The sequence below is a fragment of the Crinia signifera genome, chromosome 1, assembly GCF_055691185.1.
Source record: "Crinia signifera chromosome 1, ASM5569118v1, whole genome shotgun sequence".
NCBI lineage: Eukaryota > Metazoa > Chordata > Amphibia > Anura > Myobatrachidae > Crinia > Crinia signifera.
Genome location: NC_139217.1, coordinates 89,199,264 through 89,220,559, shown reverse-complemented (window position 1 = coordinate 89,220,559; position 21,296 = coordinate 89,199,264). Strand labels below are relative to the sequence as shown.

Here is a 21,296-nt window from a genome sequence, read left to right as displayed (position 1 = left end):
TCCGAGTAGCTGTATAGTATATATAACTGGTAGCTGTATACCGCATATAACTGGTAGCTGTATACTTTATATATCCAAGTAGCTGTATAGTATATATAACTGGTAGCTGTATACTGTATATAACTGGTAGCTGTATACTTTATATAACTGGTAGCTGTATACTATATATATCCGAGTAGCTGTATAGTATATATAACTGGTAGCTGTATACTTTATATATCCGAGTAGCTGTATAGTATATATAACTGGTAGTTGTATACTGTATATAACTGGTAGCTGTATACTTTATATAACGGGTAGCTGTATACTATATATATATCCGAGTAGCTGTATAGTATATATAACTGGTAGCTGTATACTTTATATATCCGAGTAGCTGTATAGTATATATAACTGGTAGCTGTATACTGTATATAACTGGTAGCTGTATACTTTATATAACGGGTAGCTGTATACTATATATATATCCGAGTAGCTGTATAGTATATATAACTGGTAGCTGTATACTTTATATATCCGAGTAGCTGTATAGTATATATAACTGGTAGCTGTATACTGTATATAACTGGTAGCTGTATACTTTATATAACGGGTAGCTGTATACTATATATATATCCGAGTAGCTGTATAGTATATATAACTGGTAGCTGTATACTTTATATATCCGAGTAGCTGTATAGTATATATAACTGGTAGCTGTATAATGTATATAACAGGTAGCTGTATAGTATATATAACTGATAGCTGTATACTGTATATAACTGGTAGCTGTATACTTTAACGGGTAGCTGTATACTATATATAACGGGTAGCTGTATACTCTATATAACGGGTAGCTGTATACTGTATATACAGTAACTGGTAGCTGTATAATATATATAACTGGTAGCTGTATACTGTATATAACGGGTAGCTGTATACTGTATATAACAGGTAGGTGTAATATATATATAACGGGTAGCTGTATACTGTATATAACAGGTAGTTGTATACTATATATAACTGGAAGCTGTATACTGTATATAACTGGTAGCTGCAGAACTGACGTTCTGATATTTGGTGGATTTATCAGATCCTGGAGGGAGAGAGTGTGAAAAGAGATAAAGTTCCAACCAATCATTTGGTATGCCCCAAATATCTATATATACCCTGTTCCAAGTTCCAAGTTACAGTTTCCCATGAACAAATGGGTACAGCTTGTTAGGTCGACAGTGTCTAGGACAAGAGTTATTTGGTCGAACAATATTTGTCGACATGCATTCAACATGGTCAATTGGTCGACACAAGCGACATGAAAAGGTTTTTTTTTGGTCATCTATGTCGATGGAGATCGACATGGCTGCCGTAACGTGTCCTCTCACATGGCTTGCTGCGCTCACCATGCTTTGGGACCGGTGCTTTGTTGTGCTTGGCACACTATATATTACCCCTCTGCGTCCACTGGGTTGGTAAAGTATGAACACGTCCTTTTTTTGTAAAAAAAACTTGAAGAACTTTTATACACCTTTTGTCATGTTGACATATTGCTTGTGTCTACCTGTGTTTGCATTGGTTTTCTCTGGGTGCTCCAGCTTCCTCCCACACTCCCAAAAAATACTGGAATATATAAAGTTGGTTCACAACCAAAAAAATCTCTTGGGGCAGTATTCAATGCCCTCGTCGAGTTGCAGCCAGGGGGGGTTGTGTGGCAAGGATAACTTTTTTTTTAATGAGGAAAAGCCATCCTCGCCATCCAGCCCCCTCACCAGCCGCTAGCCATTTTCTATGTTCCGGGAAAATCCTCACCGTCAGAGGGTGGCGAGGATTCCACGGAATGGCGAGGTTCCCGTTGCATAATAGAGTCATATAACGGGGGAGCAGGCGAGGTGGAAACGGCGAGTCGTGGAGGAGCATTGAGAAATGGCATGAAAAAATGCCTATTGCTATAAAGACAGAGAAAATTACAAAGATAGAGCAATCTATTTACCTACAGTTACATGAATACTTATAAAGAACTATAAATTTACTCTTTAACTTAATTTCCATTAGTGCCGGTAGGGTTAGCTTGCCACCAGCACTGTGACAATAAAAGGCAGAGAATCACTAATAACCACATGCCAGTGGGATCAGCTTGCTTGGCATCATGAATATGTAAGTGCAGTGGTTGAAGGTCTTTGGCAAGGTCTCTGGCGCATTACGTGGTATTTTGCATCCATCCGGCGTGTGTTATTTAGGCACTAGTAAGGAATTCTGTTAGGCTCCGTTCTGTATACTTGTCTGAACTACATTACACACTAATTTACTAATTTACTAAGATTACGAATACAAAAACGAATGAATACCCCCCCCCCCCCCCACAGCCATAACCAGCACCAGGCTCAAGAGCCGGGCCTGGTTTTAAAAAATCAGAAAAACATTCAAATGGGGGTTCCCTGATATTTTAAAACCAGCCCCAGGCCCCAGGGCCAGGGCTGGTTCCCAAAATACAGGGGATAAAATGAGTAGGGGTCCCCCGTATTTTGAAAACCAGCCCCAGGCCCAACCAGCCAGCAGGGTAATGCCACAGCCGGGGGGAGACTTTTTATACAAGTCCCCCCGGCCAAAGCATTCACCCTACCAACCAGTCAGCCTGGGCAGGGGTCCTGTGGAGGTGGGGACCCCCACAATAAAGCCCCCCCCCCTCCAGAACTTACCTGCCCAGGCTGAAGCCTGGTGCTGTCCCTGGTACCCCTGGGCTGTGGGTACCAGGCTGATAAATGTGTAAAAAAAAAAAAGAAATTATTGTGTACTGCTGTGGCACTACAAGTCCCAGCAATCCTCCCCCACATACAGGGACTTGGAGAGCCACAAGTCCCAGCATGCGGGGCAATAAAGGGCCTGCTGGGACTAGTAGTGCCCCAGCAGTACAAACAGTTAAATAAAAACACAAACACACACTTACAATACAAGTTTAATACACATGGAGCCCATTCATTTCAACTCACCTGTCTTGATACAAGATCGGTCCGCCTTTTCCAGTAGAATCCATGCACCGTCCAGGCTGAAGCCAAATACGCCTGGAAAATGAAGTGTATTTTCCAAGCGTATTTTACCAGTAACCCGCTAATTTCCAGTAATTAGCATCCGTATTGAAAATACGGCCGCTTAGTAAATTCAGCCGCTTAGCAAATTAGGAATCACCATTCTTTTGAATGGTGATTAGGGTGGCCAATCCCGGGATCGGGATTGGCGGGATCCCGGGATTTGGCCACTAAAACACCGGGATGCGCAGTCTAATGCCGGACAGCGTCTGAGTGGGTGCTCAGACTTTGCCCGGCTTCTCCCGTCGCTGGCAGTGTGGCTTTGCGCAGCGTGACAACGTCACAGGTCACGCTGCGCAGCCCACACAGTGGCCTTGTCCTAGCCGTGCTGCCCTCCCGCCCTGGCTGTCTGAGTCAACAGCCCACCCGGCTCCAATGTCAGCCCGAAAGAACGCCCACCCACCCGGCTCATCGCTCACCCGCCCGGCTCATCGCACACCCGCCCGGCTCATCGCACACCCGCCCGGTCCAACCTCACCACAAAGCAGAGTGAGACCGCAAGGTGTGAAAACCCCCCCACTACAAATACAGTCTTACTAGACTTTAGTAAGGCAGTTGACACTGTCCCACATCGCAGGCTGCTAAATAAACTTTTTGGAACGAGAGAAAAAGGGACTGCTTTGTGGGGAGCGCACTGAAAAAATGGAATCGTAAAATATAACCTTTATTATTTTGTCATTAATATTCCCAAATTTACTATGTGGCAATTCTCACATAGTAAATTTGGGAATATTAATGACAAAATAATAAAGGTTATATTTTATGATTCCATTTTTTCAGTGCGCTTCCCACAAAGCAGTCCCTTTTTTCTCTCGTTCCAAAAACTTTGCATACCCGACTGCTGGGAACAGCACCCCCTCTACTGATTCAATGAATTGGGGCCCCTCTTGAAATATTGAATTTATTTGGTGTGCAAATGTGCAACAGGCTCCCTAGCGGAGCGAATGATGCTAAATAAACTTGAAAGTGTGGGATTGGATTATAAAACAATTAAATGGATAAGAACCTGGTTGCAGGATAGGAAACAGACAGTTGTAGTAAATGGAGTGCATTCTATGGAGGGAAATGTTATCAGTGGAGTACACCAGGGATCTGTACTTGGACCAGTGCTCTTTAATATCTTTGTTAGTGGCATTGCAAATGGTATTGAAGGAAAAGTATGCCTTTTTGCAGATGACACAAAAATATGCAACACAGTAGACACACCAGGAGGGGTAAATCAAATGACTGATGATCTAGGTAAACTTGAAAATTGGTCAAGAGCATGGCAACTACAGTTTAATGCTAAAAAATGCAAAATTATGCACTTGGGACTCAAAAAACCAAAGGCTCAATATGGTACTATAATGGGAACTACTGAGGAGGAAAGAGATCTAGGAGTCACTATTTCAAATGACTTAAAGGCAGGAAAGCAATGTAGCAAAGCAATAAGGAAGGCTAGTCAGATGCTTGTTTGCATAGGGAGAGGAATCAGTAGCAGAAAGAAAGACGTAATAATGCCACTTTATAGGTCATTGGTACAGCCTCATCTGGAATAATGTGTCCAGTTCTGGAGACCATATCTTCAGAAGAATATAAATACATTGGAGAGTGTACAAAGAAGGGCAACTAAAATGGTGCATGTCCTACATCACAAAACTTACCTGGATAGACTAAAAGATCTTAACATGTATAGTTTGGAGCAGAGAAGGGAAAGGGTGGACATGATAGAAATCTTCAAATATATCAAGGGTTTTAACATAGTACAGGAGGGAAATTTTCTTCAAAGGAAAAGAAGTAATAGACCACGAGGACATGCACTGAAACTGGAGGGAGGTAGGTTCAGGGGAAATGTTAGAAAAAATTACTTCACAGAAAGGGTAGTGGATAAGTGGAATAGCCTCCCATCAGAGGTGGTAGAGGCTAAGACAGTAGAACAATTTAAACATGCTTGGGATAGGCATATGAATATCCTTACAAAGAAATAAGGATTAAAAAGGGTTGAGATTACCTGAAGGGTAAAAAAAGGGGCAGACTAGATGGGCCAAATGGTTCTTATCTGCCAGCAATTTCTATGTTTCTAAATGTGCCATGAATACGAATAGGAATTGCCGTATTTTCGGGATAGTAAATCCTGAAAATACGAATGTGTAAAAAATAGGTGTATTTCTGGATACAAATACACCTAATTTTTACGAATTTGGCTTAGTAAATTTACCCCACTGTCTTTTAATATAGGATTTAATTGTGGGCTGGTCTTGGCATAGGTTTCAGATGTTTTAATTTCTAAGGCGGTTAGTTTTATTTGTACTTGTTTCAGAAGCACCTCATTTGGAAACCTTCCAGCCTTATTAGGTTGTTTTTAAGCATTGTCTGTGATTCTGAACCATAAAATAATATTGTTCTGACTAATGCGTTGTTAACCTTCATTTTTGTGGCTAGAGAAATGTCCAGTTGGTTCCAGAGCCCTTTGCTCAGAGATGCAAAGGCAGCTATACATCTTGTGATGTCACTTGTAGCAGCTATCTGTTGGCCGTTAATAGTTGAACCTAGGTATTTAAAGGTATCCACTTGTTCAATGATATTTCCATCTAGGTTTAACTGCGGAGGCAATGTACTTGTTTTTTTCCCAAATTTGTAAGACAATCTTTGCTTCATTTGTGCATTGCTTATTTAGAATGTTTTGGGCGACCTACGTGTTCATTGGCGTAGACTAGATCCGTGAAGGATGTAAGTTTGCCAGTTATGGTGATCATTTCTTTTAGAAAAGTTTTTTGAGTATCCAGTCCATAGCTATGATGAAGAGCATGGGCGATACTAAATTTGATAATTGTGAAATTGTAAATGGTTGGGCCATTTGTCCCACAAAATTAACTTTGATTCTTTGTTGTAGAGAGATTGAAGTAGCTTGAGGGTGGTATGTGGGATATTCAGCACAGATTCTCTGTCGACACTAGCAAAGGCACATTTAGGGGGGTATTCAATGTGAGGGTCACGGCAGTTGGGCTTGCTTGACCGCCGTGACCCAGTCCCGTTCCCTGTCAGCTCCACAGAGAACATGCAGGCGGGATTCAATGTCCTGCCTGCCGGGGAGCGAGAAGGATGCGTGGCCGCGAGTTGCGGCCGGGAAGAGGCGAGCTGCAGCTGGACAAAATTAATGTTGCACATGGTCAAAGTTAATGTTGCATTCATATTAAAGTCATATTTCTCTTTCTTCAGTTCTTTGCCTGATAGCGTATCACTTCTTTGTCATCCTGTTTGTGTGGTCCTACTGGAAGACCATCTTCACATTGCCAATGAACCCAGCTAAAGAGGTACGTACAACCATGAGGCACATTAATGCATTTTAATATATATGAATTTTTTATAAACATACTGTAGGTATTGTGCAATTTTATCTGCCATTGTCACTTGTTGCTGGATGGGTTTGCGTTTTTTATTAAATTTTGCATTTTTCCCCCCCAAAATAATGTACTTTTATTTTTTTTTTTTTTTTTTTTTTTTTTTTTAAATTATGTTTATTGGTATTTACGATGTACACAAGAATGTGCAGACAGAAACATAAATAAAATATTACTACCAAGAACATGCGTAATAAGATTCATTCCAATGTAATAACGTTACATGAAGCTCCGCTCAAGGAGATCTCATATATAGAGAGAGGAGGTTTACTATAGGTAAAAGGTCACCCTAAGCAGTCACAATATGGGCCCTGTCAGACCAAATCAAGGTTAGGTTAACCCATCCATAGCTCAAGGTAATACCCTTCATCTCCAATATCAGGATATACCTGTAAATTTAGAATTGAATCCATGAGCAAAGCTGCATGTTTACAGCAATCTTGGAAGCATGCTAATCTAGAATAAAACACACATAATGCCAAAATAGAAGACAAGTAAAAGACAAATAAAAGACAAAGGAAAGTTGGGGAAGGGAAGGGAGGGACATAGGAAGAACTAACCACTTGTTGACCTCTATATACTATCAGCATTTTTAATTTTTTCAGTTGTTTGAGTCAAGGCTCCTTAGGAGGGCCCAGGATGTAGAATCAAACATGGCCATAATACTTCTCTGTTGGATTGCATCTAAAGTATCTATCAACGGACCCCACTTTCTATAGAAGCGGGGAACATTAGTTTCAACCTCTGGCAATGTGGACTGACGTTCTAAATATAGAGTATAAAGTAGTCGAGATTTCAAAACTTCCAACCTAGGAGGACGCCTAGAAGTCCAATTAAGTAAAATCAATTTTTTCCCTAGAGTAAGAATGACATACAGCAAAGGGTACAGATATTTTTTGTCACTCGGAACCCCCCAATTTCGAAATTGTAGAAGGAGCATGGCCGATATATTCAATTGCAGAGTCATACCAAATGTTAGGTTAATATATGCCAACACTTTATACCAAAACTTTTTAATTTTTGGGCATTCCCAAAAACAATGTAGGTAGAGAGCATTTGGAGCTCTACACTTCAGACAGTTTCCCGTCTCTTCCAACACCAAATGTCTTCTCTGACCAGGCGATATAAAAATTCTATTTATAAATTTATAATGTGTCTCCTGTAGCTGAATAGACGGTAAAGCTTTTCTAATATAAGGAAGATGTTTATTTAGCATATGCAAGTCAAAGTTTTCCCCTAAATCAACTTCCCACTTCTTAACAACCGAGGCCCATATTCTTTCCTCATGTCCAGAAAATATATTCCAATACAGGTATCTTGTTCTATATGGGGCAGACGCTGTCAAACACATCAGAGACATGATAGGGTCAGTTATTGTATCAGCGGTCCGAGGAAACTTCAAAGAAGAAATATAATGTCTCATTTGCAAATACATAAAAAAATCAGATCTAGGAATTTGGTATTGCTCCGACAGGGACTCAAAGGACTTCAATTGGCCCCCCGGGTCAAAAACATCACGAATACTAGCAATGCCTCTCTGCGCCCACAGCCCAAATCTCGGATTTTCCAGTGCAACGGGAAAAGCCGGATTACCCACGAAAGGGATATACTTGGAACGCTCTGGGTTTTGTTTCAGAGATTTATTCACAGACCACCACGCAAGATAGGCGTCCCAAAACAACGGGTTGAGTTTAATTTCCTGAGGTAAGTCCTTTTTTGGTATATGCAATAAAGCTTTCAAATCCAAAGGCCTCACCATGTCCTGTTCCAAGGCATAATTAGTGTAGGTAGAGCGAGAGTGTAGCCAGTCCAATATATAACGAAATGCTACCGCTCTCGAAAAAGACTGGATATCAGGGACTGCCAAGCCACCCTTATCCCTACTACATTTTAATTTACTAAGAGCCATGCGTGGTTTCTTATTTTTCCACAAAAATTTAGAGAATAACTTATTACACCTACACACATCTGCCTTAGATAAGGCCAGAGGCAGCATCTGAATAATGTATGAGATTTTAGGGAATATTATACTTTTCAAAACAGCAACTCTACCCATAAGTGAGAGAGGCGCCGACATCCACGCATCCAATAATGATGCTATTTTATTAATAGCCGGAGTAAAGTTCGCTGCATATAAGTTAGACAAAGACGAAGGTATATGAATCCCTAAGTATTTTAATGTGGTTATATTCGACTTTAAAAAAGAAAGAGACGACGCTTCGGGGGATTTAAGGAACTTAGCTGCCTTCGGAGATATGGGGAGTAGTTCTGATTTATCCTTGTTGGCTCTATAGCCAGAAAAAGACCCGTAAGCATTGATTAATTGGAAGATTGCTGGGATAGAATTCAATGGGTCAGAGACAAACAAAAGCGTGTCATCAGCAAATAAAGCCAACTTCAGATCTTGTTGAGCCACCCTCAAACCCTTGAAATCAGAGAGTTGTCTCAAAGCAATTGCTAGTGGCTCAATAGCAATGGCAAATAGCAATGGGGACATGGGACATCCCTGTCGTGTACCTCGTGCCAAATTTATTGGGGGGGAAAGATAACCGTTACAAATAATTCTAGAAGTGGACTGGGCATATAACATTCTAATCAGTGAAATTAATTTTTGAGGAAAGCCAAATCTCTCCATAGCAAAGAATAAATGATTCCATGATACCACATCAAAAGCTTTTTCTGCATCAATAGCTAGAAGAAAAGGGAGAGAACCATCATCCTGCTGTTGACACCAATGAGAGGCAGATATTACTTTGCGAATATTAGCTGAGGAATGTCTACCAGCCATAAAACCGGTTTGATCATGATGTATAATTTTCGGGACTAGAAATTTGAGTCTATCGGCAATTAATTTTGTCAGTAATTTATAATCGACGTTTAGGAGGGATATCGGTCTAAAAGATCCGGGAAGGTGGGGGTCCCTACCTGGTTTAGGAATCAATTTTATTACTGCATCTGTGAAATATTGGGGAGTTGTATTCTGTTTTAAAATAATATTAAAGAGTTCAGTCAGGGGGTTTAAAATACGAGGGAGAAGGATTTTATAGAATTCACCTGTAAACCCGTCTGGGCCTGGGGATTTTAAATTTTTTAATTGTTTAATTGCTAATTCAACTTCTTGAGTAGTAAACGGAGTCATTAAATCTAAAGTGGCTTCAGGTGGAAGAGCTGGGCAGTCAATTGTATTCCAAAATTCCTCCTCCTTCTTTTCATCGCGAGATGGTTGGGAGTAAATCTCAGCGTAGAACTCATGAAAAGTCTTCGCTATATCTCTGCCACCACTGACAAAGGTCCCATCTGATCGTTTAATAGCTCCCATCAGGGGGGTAGGAGAGGAGGATTTCAGAAGATTGGAAAGCAATTTCCCGGTTTTATTCCCAAACCTATAAAATCTATGGTCCTTATGAAAAGTATGCCTTTTTTCCATTACATTTAAAATATTGTCAAATTCCTGCTTAGCCTGGGAGAATGCTATTTTGTTAGAAGAGGAAGGGGATGTTTTAAATGTTTGATAGCTATCTGTCAGACGCTGTTGCGCTGTTTTGTATATCAAATGCAATTCTTTTTTCTTCTGTGATGTATACTGAATAATCTGGCCTCTAAGCACAGCTTTAGCCGTTTGCCAGAAAAGAATAGGGTTATCCTGAAGGGTTTCAGCATTATTAATTTTATATTCTTCCCAGAATGTTTCTAGCTTGCTACGAAATTCTAAGGACGAAGCAAAATGGGATGGGAATCGCCATAATTTAAAGGCACCTACATCCAGCGTAGTGGTAAATGAAATCGAGATTAAGGAATGGTCTGAAAGACTCATGGGTTCTATGGAAGCATCCAAGATATTCATAAAAATTGGGTCCGACACTAAGAGATAGTCAATCCTTGACACTGAGCCGTGAGCAGCAGAGAGGCATGTGAAATCAATTTCCAGAGGGTTTAGTGCCCTCCACGCATCTGTGAGATTTAATTGCTGTGTAAGGTAGGTCATACCAAATGATCTAGGCGGCTTCCTATTCGAAGAGGAGTTAGAATCGAGGGTTTGTGAGGTAATTAAATTAAAATCTCCTCCCAGGATGATCCGATCTGTCATATATGGGACCAGTTTTGTTTGGATCATTTTAATAAATGATGGGCTATGAGTGTTGGGGGCATAGACATTACAAAAAACATACTTCTGTGAACAAAGCTCTAAAACCACTAACAAAAAACGGCCCTCTGGGTCCACATCAACCTGAGTAACTGTTATTGGGAGAGCAGCTCGTGCCATAAGTATAACTCCTCTCGCTTTAGATGAATAAGGAGCTGACGCCAAGACCTTCCAGCCCAGAGTATTTAATTTACTTATTTCTGGTTGCAATAGATGTACCTCCTGTAGGAGAACCACATCTACTGCAAGCTTGTTGAGATACAAAAGGAGTTTTTTCCTCTTAATAGGGGAGTGGATACCACCAACATTCCAAGACGCAACCTTAATTACTGACATAAAATTCTATAGTTAGAGACATTGCCTAAGCATCGTAATCCAAGAGGTCTACAATAAGAATTAACCAGGGTTATGGAGGGGGGAGGGGAAGAGGGGGGACACAAATAAACTTGAAGGACAAAAAGTACTCCAATTGGAATAAACTCTAATACTTCACGGTTCTCCTTATTCATCCTATACCATATAGTGCCAAATAGGCTCCTAGCCATATCACCGCAACCCCAGAAACAGCCCTATTCGGGCAATCAAGTGAACAGCAAGAGACTTATGTAAACACTTAAATCTTAAATAACAGTCAATACATCCTGAACGTGTATGGGTCCATTAGCAACAAGTCAAACCATAATAGTTAAGAAGTAAGGCCATACTACATATGAAACTTCCTTGTTAGAAAGGACCCCACTCTCTTAAAATGGCTATTTCCATAAACAGAGCCGTCCATAAGGGAGAAAGGGACCACAACTTTAATAACATGGATTAATGCGTCAGCAGGAAACCACGGAGGCAGTATGGTCCAGTCAAGCAGGACGACATGTCCGCAGAGTAAACTATCTCAGCACCCCACATTGAGATGATGCCATATTGAGTGTCATTCCAGCTCCAAGGGGCCTCCCTCCCGCAAGTACGTTTCAGCATCCGAAGCTGAGTCAAAGTCCGTGAAAGACGCTCCATCAAAAATGCGCAGCCGCGCTGGGTATAATAAAGCGAACTTCTTCCCCTCCTTAGCCAAGGCCGAGCAGATTGGATTAAATTGCTTCCTCAGCCTGGTTAGTTCCGGGGAAAAATCTTGAAAGATCAAGATCTTTGAGCCTTCCCAGGAGAGATCCCGCTTCCTTCTAGACGCAGCCCAAATAGCTTCCTTGTGCAGGTAATTAAGAAAGCGGCAGAGTACAGGTCTAGGTCTTGGAGCAGTGCCTTCTCTCAACTGGCCTGTCCTATGAGCACGCTCAACAATCATATCGCTGCAGGATTCCTGAACCCCCAATAATTCTGGGAGAGTCTGCTTGAGGAAGTGTATCAACGCTTGATTTTTCACAGATTCAGGGAGCCCTATGATTCTTAAATTATTTCGACGTGATCTATTTTCAAGATCGTCGAGTTTTGCCCATACCTGGGTGTCAGATTTTTGCAAGCGTAAGGTTAAGTCCTGCATGTCCGAAATGGCTTTAAAGTTCTCTCCCACTGTGTGCTCGACTGTATGGAGCCGTTTTGAAAGCTGCTTGTACTGACTTTTTATGTCAGCTACTGCTTGTTGCAGCGCAGCAGCATTAGCAGCTGCCTGTTCTTGCAGAAGAGGGTGCACAGTCTCTCTTATCGCCTGCACAATGTCGGCATAAGTAAGCTGGGAGGCAGGCACATCCAGGGACTGTGTGGAGAGAGGGGCTAGTGTGTGGGGTGCTGCGCTCATCTGTACCTGCGTCCGAGCAGCCGCCTGGGAGATGCCGTCCTGATCAGGGCACTGAGAGGATGCGGGCGCCATCTTGGACACCGCCGAGCGCTCTCCGTCGGGTTTCTGTTTGGAGTGCTTCCCCGTCATCTTCCCGGACAGAAACCTGTCCATACAGGAGCCAGAAGTTGCAGAGTGGGGAGCGGATGCAATTAGAAGTCTCCACGCTGGGTTCAGGTATGTCAGCTAGGTATGTTGCGGGGATTGGCAGCGGAGCAGCAAAGAAAGCTGCCTCACATCAGGCGCTCCGGAACCGGAAGTCGTACTTTTATTTTATTATTTCCTTTGTCACTTCCTGCAATGCTGTTTTATTTTAGCTATGGTTGTGTACTGTACAAATCTACTTTGTGTTCTCTGATGAAGACATTGTACTGAGGCTGCTGGGGTTGTTTGTATGAGTACTTCCCTGTTTACATGTTCTGCATAAGCTCTTCTGTCTTGTGGCAATGCAATCATATCTGTTTCCTTTCATGTAGCAAGAAATGATTGCTCAGAAAGTACACAACAATCTATGTACACTTATGTAGGGTACACACCACGACGACCCGCTCACGATGCACATTGTGAGCAGGTCGTCAGTGTTTCTTCAGACCCACTCACGATGGTGCGGGGGGGGCACGACCCGCTCACGATGTGCACCGTGAGCGGGTCCGATCCAATGGCGACCCGCACCCGGCTGTATGGTCGTTATTCAGATCCTACCTGCAGCATGTAGGATCTGAATAACGACCGACCGACCTGCGGGACCGCGCATCGGATCGGTATCGGTCCACACCAGGACAGAAAAGGGCCCAATCACCACACAATCTACATCCAATTGGTCGGAATTGGATCTAGATTGAGGGGATCAGGCCCTAGTCGTCCTGGTGTGTACCAGGCATAACTCTTTTTTATTCACTATGGTACGATAAGCAGAAATCTCCAAATCTTTATACGTTTCATTAATTTGAAACATATTAAAATGTATTCTCAACTATTATAAGGAAATGTAATTGTACATTTTAAGCAATTTAATTATTGGATGGAACTATTTGCAGATTCTGTGCTATTTTACTTAAATGACAAGGTAATCATTCATCAAGTATTAGGTAGATGGATTCTTTGGAAATATTTACAGACATGAAAGGTTTGACTGCAACAGATGCGTCTGGTGATTTTTGAGTTTCATTTTAAAAATGGAGATTACTATACAGGCAGGGGCGGATCCAGGAGAAAATGACAGGGGGGGGCACCATGATAGGGGGAGGGGGTGATAGTGGTGCCAGTGTGCCCGGTCAGAGAGTGGAGAGAGAGAGATAGAGGAGGAGGAGAGCAGAGAGAGGGCGGGAATGGGATTATAAATAGGCCCTGGCCTTTTAAGTACACAGGCCCACCTTGGCATCAAATATGAAGGATGCAGTTTTGCGCGTGCCGATTTATAAAAGGGGTGTGGCCTCGTGAAAATGGGGAGTGTCCTTGGTTTAGTGTACCACACCATATACCACTTCTACACATTATGCAACAAAATAGTAGAACCAATTATAGGAAATTAGCCCAAGGGAATGAGCCCAAATTGGTGTAGTGTACCATACCATATACCACGTCTACACATTATTCTACACAGAATTCACATAATGCCACATGGATTGAGCCAAAGTTCACATAATGCCACATGGATTGAGACAAAATTCACATAATGCCACATGGATTGAGCCAAAATTCACATAATGCCACACAGATTACATGAAAACTCACAACCTGCTCAACAAAGAAGGACATTGCGCGTCGTAGGCGTGCCAAATTTTGTACCATAATTCCCATTACACGTTAAGCTGCGGACCCTAATGTTCATTACGTATTATGCCAAACACCACAATGCCTATTACAAATTATGCTACATAAGTGCTGCTTACCTACATGCTTGTTGCCAGGGGTTCCATGCTCATTGCCAGGGGTTACATGCTTGTTGTCATGTGGGATTCCATGCTTGTTGCCATTTGGGGTTCCATGCTTGTTGCCATGTGGGATGTCTAGCTAATGTCTTCACAGCCGGGCAGAGAGCAGCTGTATTCAGTGTCAGAGCACTGCAGCAATCCTAGGTCCCAGCTATTTTAAATCTCGCACTGCCTCAGCCGTCTGCCCATACACATAGTGTACATGAACTAGCCGCCGCCGGAAAGAATTTACAGGTAAATTAGTAATGACCAGCGCACTGTCCTCAGTGTGTATATGGGTGCCTTGTGTCGGCGGTGAATAATGATGATCTGAGTACACTGAGTGAAGCAAAGAGAATTTATTGGTGTAGGACACAGTGTATTGGTATACAGACTGTTCTTTGCCAATGAATTTTAACAGTGCTAATGCTGTGGGGGGAGAAAGAAAGGAGAGAGCACCGCTGCACTGCAGTGTCTGCGGTCTGGCTCACCTCTCTTTACAATGGGGAACTTGGAGAGGGGTGTGATGGAGAGTCTCCAAAGTCCCGGTAAGCAATGTGCTCATGTTTGGTCCAATACACCAGACTAGGTGTTCTGGACTGGAAAGTAATAGTGTGTATAGGGGGTGACTGTCCGGGGTGGGTGGGGAAGTAGTCACTAGGCGACGTTGGTGCTCAAAAGTGTCACCAGGGGCTGGAGTCCCTGCACCACTGGTGGTGCACCGTCACGTACCTTGCTCCTAGATCTGGCTCCGACCGTCCCTCGCTGTCAGTCCCAGTACTCCTGGCGCCTGCAGAGCCCTGCAGCACGCCGATCGTGTTCCACGCCGCTACTAAACTGACAGACGCGACTTCCGGGTTAGGCTGTACAGCATCCGCCTGCACCAACGTCGCCTAGTGACTACTTCCCCACCCACCGCGGACAGTCACCCCCTATACACACTGTTACTTTCCAGTAACAAAAAAAAAATCGGGAAACGGGATCGAGGGCTGCTGCACTAGTGCTCTTTGACACTGAATACAGCCGGGTACTCAATGCTCTCTGCCCGGCGGCGGCGGGCGGCTGCTAAAGTGAAAAAATAAGTGTCAGAAATGCATGTGCCCGGGTGCCCCCCCCTTAATTTGCCAGTGTATACAGGTATTCTAATTAGTTACTTGGATTATAAAGTGCAATTTGATATGAGATATTTGCGTAGTAGTGGCCATGCTGCTAGAGAGAGGAGAAATGGTTAAATTATGTGAGTTGAGATCTCTTAAGGTAGTGTGGCAGCGCCAGCATTCCCCCCACATGAAAGTAATGTGGAGGATCCAGACCAGGTTTTGGGAGCAGTAGCAGAAACCCAGGTGTGTAATCAGCAGCACCTGGGATTTCCTGATATAAGGGTTTCCAGGGCAGATTCACCTTGCTCTCGATGGTGGAATATCTACCCGAGTGATAGGCTGGGGGTGTTATAGCATAGGGACCATTGGAGCCTTTTAAGAGTCTGCTATGCTGAGAGAGCCTGTATAGTATATAGTAGCATATAGGCTCTCTCAGCATAGCAGACTCTTAAAAGCCTGTAATACTGTCTGCATGTGGATTGAACCTGCTGTTGAGAATAAACAACAAAATCGTCATCTGAGACCCTGTGATCCTTGTCACCGTGGCCATACACTACTGCGATGTATCGCACCAATATATGATCATCCTGAGCCGGATCACATGTGATATATCACATGCGCTCCTTTCACCTGTGTTGTATCGCATGCGACCCCATTCCCAGCCGTCAAGAGGGGTGCCGAGTCGGAGGTCAGACTGGCAGCAGGTCCGATCTCCGGCTCAGGGGGCGGAGATGGTCGCTGATGAAAAGGAGACTCTGCTAGGGAGCCGCAGGGGGAAATAGCTGGTCACAACCAGCGACCATTAGGAGCTGAACACGGGAGTGCGCACCCGCCGATTTATCACCTACAGCACATACAAATCACTGGCAATATGGTCGCTCAGCGACCATATTGCCAGTGATATGTGCTTAAAATTGCCCCGTGTGTACACAGCTTACACTGCTCTTTTACAGGATATAATTAAACAAAATCAGAGGCGTGTACGTTTGGGCTGAATGTTCTGAGATCTGTGGCAAGCTGCAGTGTGAATATTGATACTGGAAGTAGGTATCCCCTGTCGGCTGGAATAGAGGCATCTTTACGCTCTTGCAGCATTAAATATTTACTCTGCCTGTTAAATGGAAATCAGATCCCAGAAACAGAAACCGCTGAGCTTTCAAGTCTGCACTGGATGTATCTGCCAGGAGGGAGACAACTATCAGAACGCATGTGCCATACTGCATTAAACTAATTACTCTAGCAATTGATTAGTCTTGTGCACAAGTTATTCATGTATTGAGTGAATGAAATGTATTTCAAATGTTTGTTATGTATAGGCTCATATCAATCCGTTTCCCTGTGGTAGGAAATACTCTGTGGTGCCAGCGGATGAAATGTGATCACCATCCTGTGTAAATAGCTGTGGTATGGAGCAGAGTGGTCAGATGCCACTTTCTGATGCCTCTGACCTACAAACGGGCTGCGTCTTTGCTTGTTACTAAGCAACCTTGTATTTATCTGTCTTTACTATAGTGTTCAGTTCCTAGCAGGAAAGCATTAATGGCAATCTAGCATGCAAACGGCACATCTTTGCTGTAATTAAAAGTATATAATTCATTGGAGTTCTGTCCTATTTAGAAAGACATTCAGTACAGCACAGTAGCCATGATTACAGCAGAATCTAGCATACAGTGGGGCAGATGTATCAAGCCAGGCGAAGAGATAAACTGGAGATAAAGTGGAAGGAGATAAAGCACCAGCCAATCAGCTGTGTTTGAAATATGACAGTTGGGAGCTGATTGGCTGGTGCGTTATTACCTTTCACTTTATCTCCACTTTATCTCTTCGCCAGGCTTTATACATCTGCCCCATTATATAAACTGGACAAACTGGAGAAAAAGTGGAAGGAGATAACACACCAGCCAATCAACTCCCAACTGTCATATATCAAACTAAGCTGATTGGCTGGTGCGTTATCCCCTTCCTCTTCATCTTTTCACCACGCTTAATACATCTGCCCTATGGCTATGGGTCATTGGGTCCACTGAAAGTTGGCAGGACTTAGGTCAACACCTGAACTAGGTAGACTTGGCTAAGGTCGTCAGGGTTGGAAAGTCAATACAAGCATTAGGTTGACAATGGGAAGGTCGACAGTCAAAATTTTGACATGAGGTTTTCAAGTTTTTTGTCCCGCAGACACCATCTAAGTGTACCACGTCCCCTCACATGGCTCGCTGCGCTCGGCACACCATTATATTCTCCCATCATGTCAAAGTGGATGGTAGGGTATGAAATACCACCTGTTGGCACACATTGACTGATGGCCTCATCGGTGACCTAATGCTTGCGTTGACATCCGACCCTGTGGACCTTAGCCACGTTGACCTATTTTTTAGGTGTTGACCTAAGCCCTATGGACCTTCAGTGGTTGACTCAATGCAATAGGGTTGGCCTAGTGACCGTATCCCATATGTGCTGTAATATACAGCTGTTGAATACTACGTGTTCTCATAGAGTGGTATAGTGACCGGTTCTCTGCAATGTAATAGCTGCTGTCATGTTTTAGGGCTACCGGAAGAAATATTTGATTAATATAGTTTTTGTGTTTTAGTTTCATCTGTCATATGCTGACAAAGAAATGATAGAACGAGAACCCAGAGGGCAATCACAGCAGGATGTTCTCAGAAGACTGGCCAAGGACCTCCCCGTCTATACCAGAACAATGTCAGGAGGTATATTCATACTGTACTTACCATTATCCCGTACACCACTGTAACAATCTGATACCTGCTGTCAGTATTCCCCAGTGAATAAATGATGAAATGGCCAATGTATGAGGCAGGACATGACTGGTGAGTACGGGCCCCATGCATTGCCTTTGCCCGGGAGTGCACATTGCTGGAGCATGCTCAGTGTGCTTTCCTGCAAACAGGTGCTGCAACCCATGGAAGCGCACTGTGCAGAACACAGGCCCTTATTCTGGTTGACTCGCAAGGCTGTAAATTCACAGCCTTGTGAGTCCCCCAGACGCCGCCTGCTGAATGCCGGTCCACCTGCCCAAACCCCCCCCCTCACACGCCGGGTTCCATCACACGGTCTGCAATTGGATGTTTAACATAAACATCTATTTGCAGTCTGTGGGTGAACACCCACATCATGATGTGGAGGGTGCACGCATATCTAAGTTACTCCCAGGTCACTTAGACTTGCATGCAGACTAAACAGGAAATGGGCAGGCAGCTGACATCCAGTGATCCACGTCACCGGACGAATTCCATGGGAACGCCCAGCGAACACACAGGGGACCCAATGAATTAGAATAACCTCCACAGAGTGTTTTTTCCCATTAGGTTGTAAACTCTAGTGAAGCCCTTGCCAATGTTTTTTCTGCCCTAATTTCGGTTGCTATATTGAATTCTTTAAATACTGTATCCCAGAAGTTGACACTTCCGGTATACAGTATATTTCGGGATACAGTTAGATTTCTGGCTTACAGTAAACTGTCGGGATACAGTGAACTTTTAGGATTTAGTAAACTTTACATGAACTCATTGTAGAACAGACAATATAGTTTGTGTTGATTGATTTCAAGTTACTTGATTACTGTATAATCGGTCTGCGAAAGCATAATTTATTTTCGATTTAGTTTTGCTTTAATACATTACACTTTAGGGTAGGCACCATTTGAATGTTTTTATTGCCTTTGAATCACGGAACCTCGTGGTGGCGGAGCGATAATACGCTGTACATTCCGAGCTGGCGGCTTAGTCACTAAGAAACATTCTGCAATAAAACAGCGGTAGCACTTTCCAGAACAAAGATAGGGGAATATAATAAGGTCCTGGAGATTGACCGAATCCATTTAAATCTTAAAAATCTTTATACTGAATTTACTGCCAAAATGAACATTAATCCCTGACTTTTGTTTGTAGCCATCAGATACTGTGACAGATGCCAGCTTGTGAAGCCGGACCGCTGTCATCACTGCTCTGTCTGTGATAAGTATGATCCCCTACTCCTGTGATCCTTTGTACAAGATTAGAAGCCGGAGAGAGGCTAGCAGAACTGGCTGTCAGTGCTGTCAGGATCTGCCTCTGTAAATGAGGGTTTTATATTGGCTGGTGGGCATATTAACAGCACAGCTCTCATTGACCATCTTTGTTCAATCACATTGAAGCCAGAGAGTCATAATTAGTCACAATAAATAATTGGGGGAGAAAGTCTAAACATAACTCCAGCACTGGTGTTCTCACAAGGGGCCAGATGTTCTAAGCTTCAAAAGTGATAAAATGGAGAGTGATAAACAGCCAGCCAATCAGCTTCTACTTGCCATGTCACAGACTGTGTTTGAAAAATGTCAGACAGGAGCTGATTGGCTTGCTGTTTATCACTCTCCATGTTATCACTTTTGAAGCTTAGAGAATCTGGCCCAAGATCTAGATGACAGGACAGGCAACACTGAAATGCCATTTCTCATTTACTTCCATGCACTATACAAATTATCCTTCAACAAGACAAAATATCGGTCATATACACTATAGGGAGACACGTATTTGGCCTCACCTGTTAATTATTGAATTCAGGTGTTTCAATCATCCCATTGCCACATGTGTATAAAATCAAGCACCTAGTCCAGGCATGTACAAACTATGGCCCTCCAGCTGTTGTGAAACTACACGTCCCAGCATGCCTTGCCATAGTGTTAGCATTCCCTAATAGCAAAACTGTGGCAAGGCATGTTGGGACGTGTAGTTTCACAACAGCTGGAGGGCCATAGTTTGGACTTGCTTGACCTAGTCAGGCAGTTTCCATTTGGAACGGGTTGTTCTAAAGCTTTCAGTGACTTTTAGTGTGGTTTTGTGATTGGATTCCACCTTTATAGTCAAATAGTTTGCAAAATTTCATCCCTAGCGGATATTCTAGAGTCAACTGTAAGTGATATTATTAGAAAGTGGAAGTGTTTAGGGACAACAGCAACTCAGCCGCAAAGTGGAAGACCATGTCAAATCACAGAGTGGAGTTAACGACTGCTTAGGCTCATGGGGTGTAAAGGTCGCTAATGCTCTGCTGATGCCATAGCTGAAGCATCCCAAAATTCCACTACCATTAATATACGCACAAAAACTGTGCAATGGGAGCTGCTGAATGGAATGGGTTTCCATGGGCGAGCAGCTGCACGCAGGCCTCACATCAGCAAGTCCAATGCTAATGGAATGTGTACATCACACCAACACTGGACTGTGGAGCAGAGGAAACGTGTTCTATTTAGTGAAAAATTCCGCTTCTCTGTGTAATAATCAAATGGACGATGCCAGGAGAGCGCTACGCTAACGCTAGTGTTTGGTGGAGAAGGTATGGGGCTGTGTTTCAGGTTTTGGGCTAGGCCCCTTATCTTTAGTGAAGGGCAATCTTAGTGCCTCAGCATACCAAGACATTTTGAACAATTATATGCTTCCAACTTTGTGGCAAAAGTTTTGGGAAGGCCCATGACTGTGCCCCAGTGCACAAAGCAAGGGCTATAAAGGCATGGTTTGACAAGTTTGGTGTAGAAGAACTTGGCTGGCCCACACAGAGCTCTGACCTCAGCCCCATTATAAGCCTTTACGGATGAACTGGGACAGGGATAGTGAGCCAGGCCTTCTCAGTGCCCGACCTTATCAAAGCTCTACAGAATGAATGGGCGCAAATTCCCACAGAAACACTCTAAAACCTTGTAGAAAGCCTTCAAAAAAGGGTACCAGCTCCATAATAAAGTATATGTATTTGAATACAATGTCATTAATAGACCATGTTGATTTAATGGTCAAAGCGCTCCGAATACCTTTGTCCATATATTCATATAGTAGTGTATAGCTAAATGATAAAAATATATTTTTTACTCTTTTGAAGAAAATGCAAGTGATTGGTAAACTGATTATTTGTAAAGGGTCAGATTTAT

The 21,296-nt window shown here is 43.1% G+C and overlaps 1 protein-coding gene across 2 annotated transcripts in view; it reads left to right on the top strand.

Annotated features, from left to right (window-relative positions):
• Positions 1-21,296, top strand: part of ZDHHC2 (zDHHC palmitoyltransferase 2) — a 71,874-nt gene that overhangs the window by 22,891 nt on the left and 27,687 nt on the right. For both annotated transcript variants that reach the window (XM_083169790.1, XM_083169782.1), the window contains exons 3-5: positions 6,258-6,352; positions 17,970-18,090; positions 19,291-19,360. In XM_083169790.1, the coding sequence (XP_083025916.1) occupies positions 6,258-6,352; positions 17,970-18,090; positions 19,291-19,360 (286 nt within the window). The remainder of the gene's footprint in view (positions 1-6,257; positions 6,353-17,969; positions 18,091-19,290; positions 19,361-21,296) is intronic.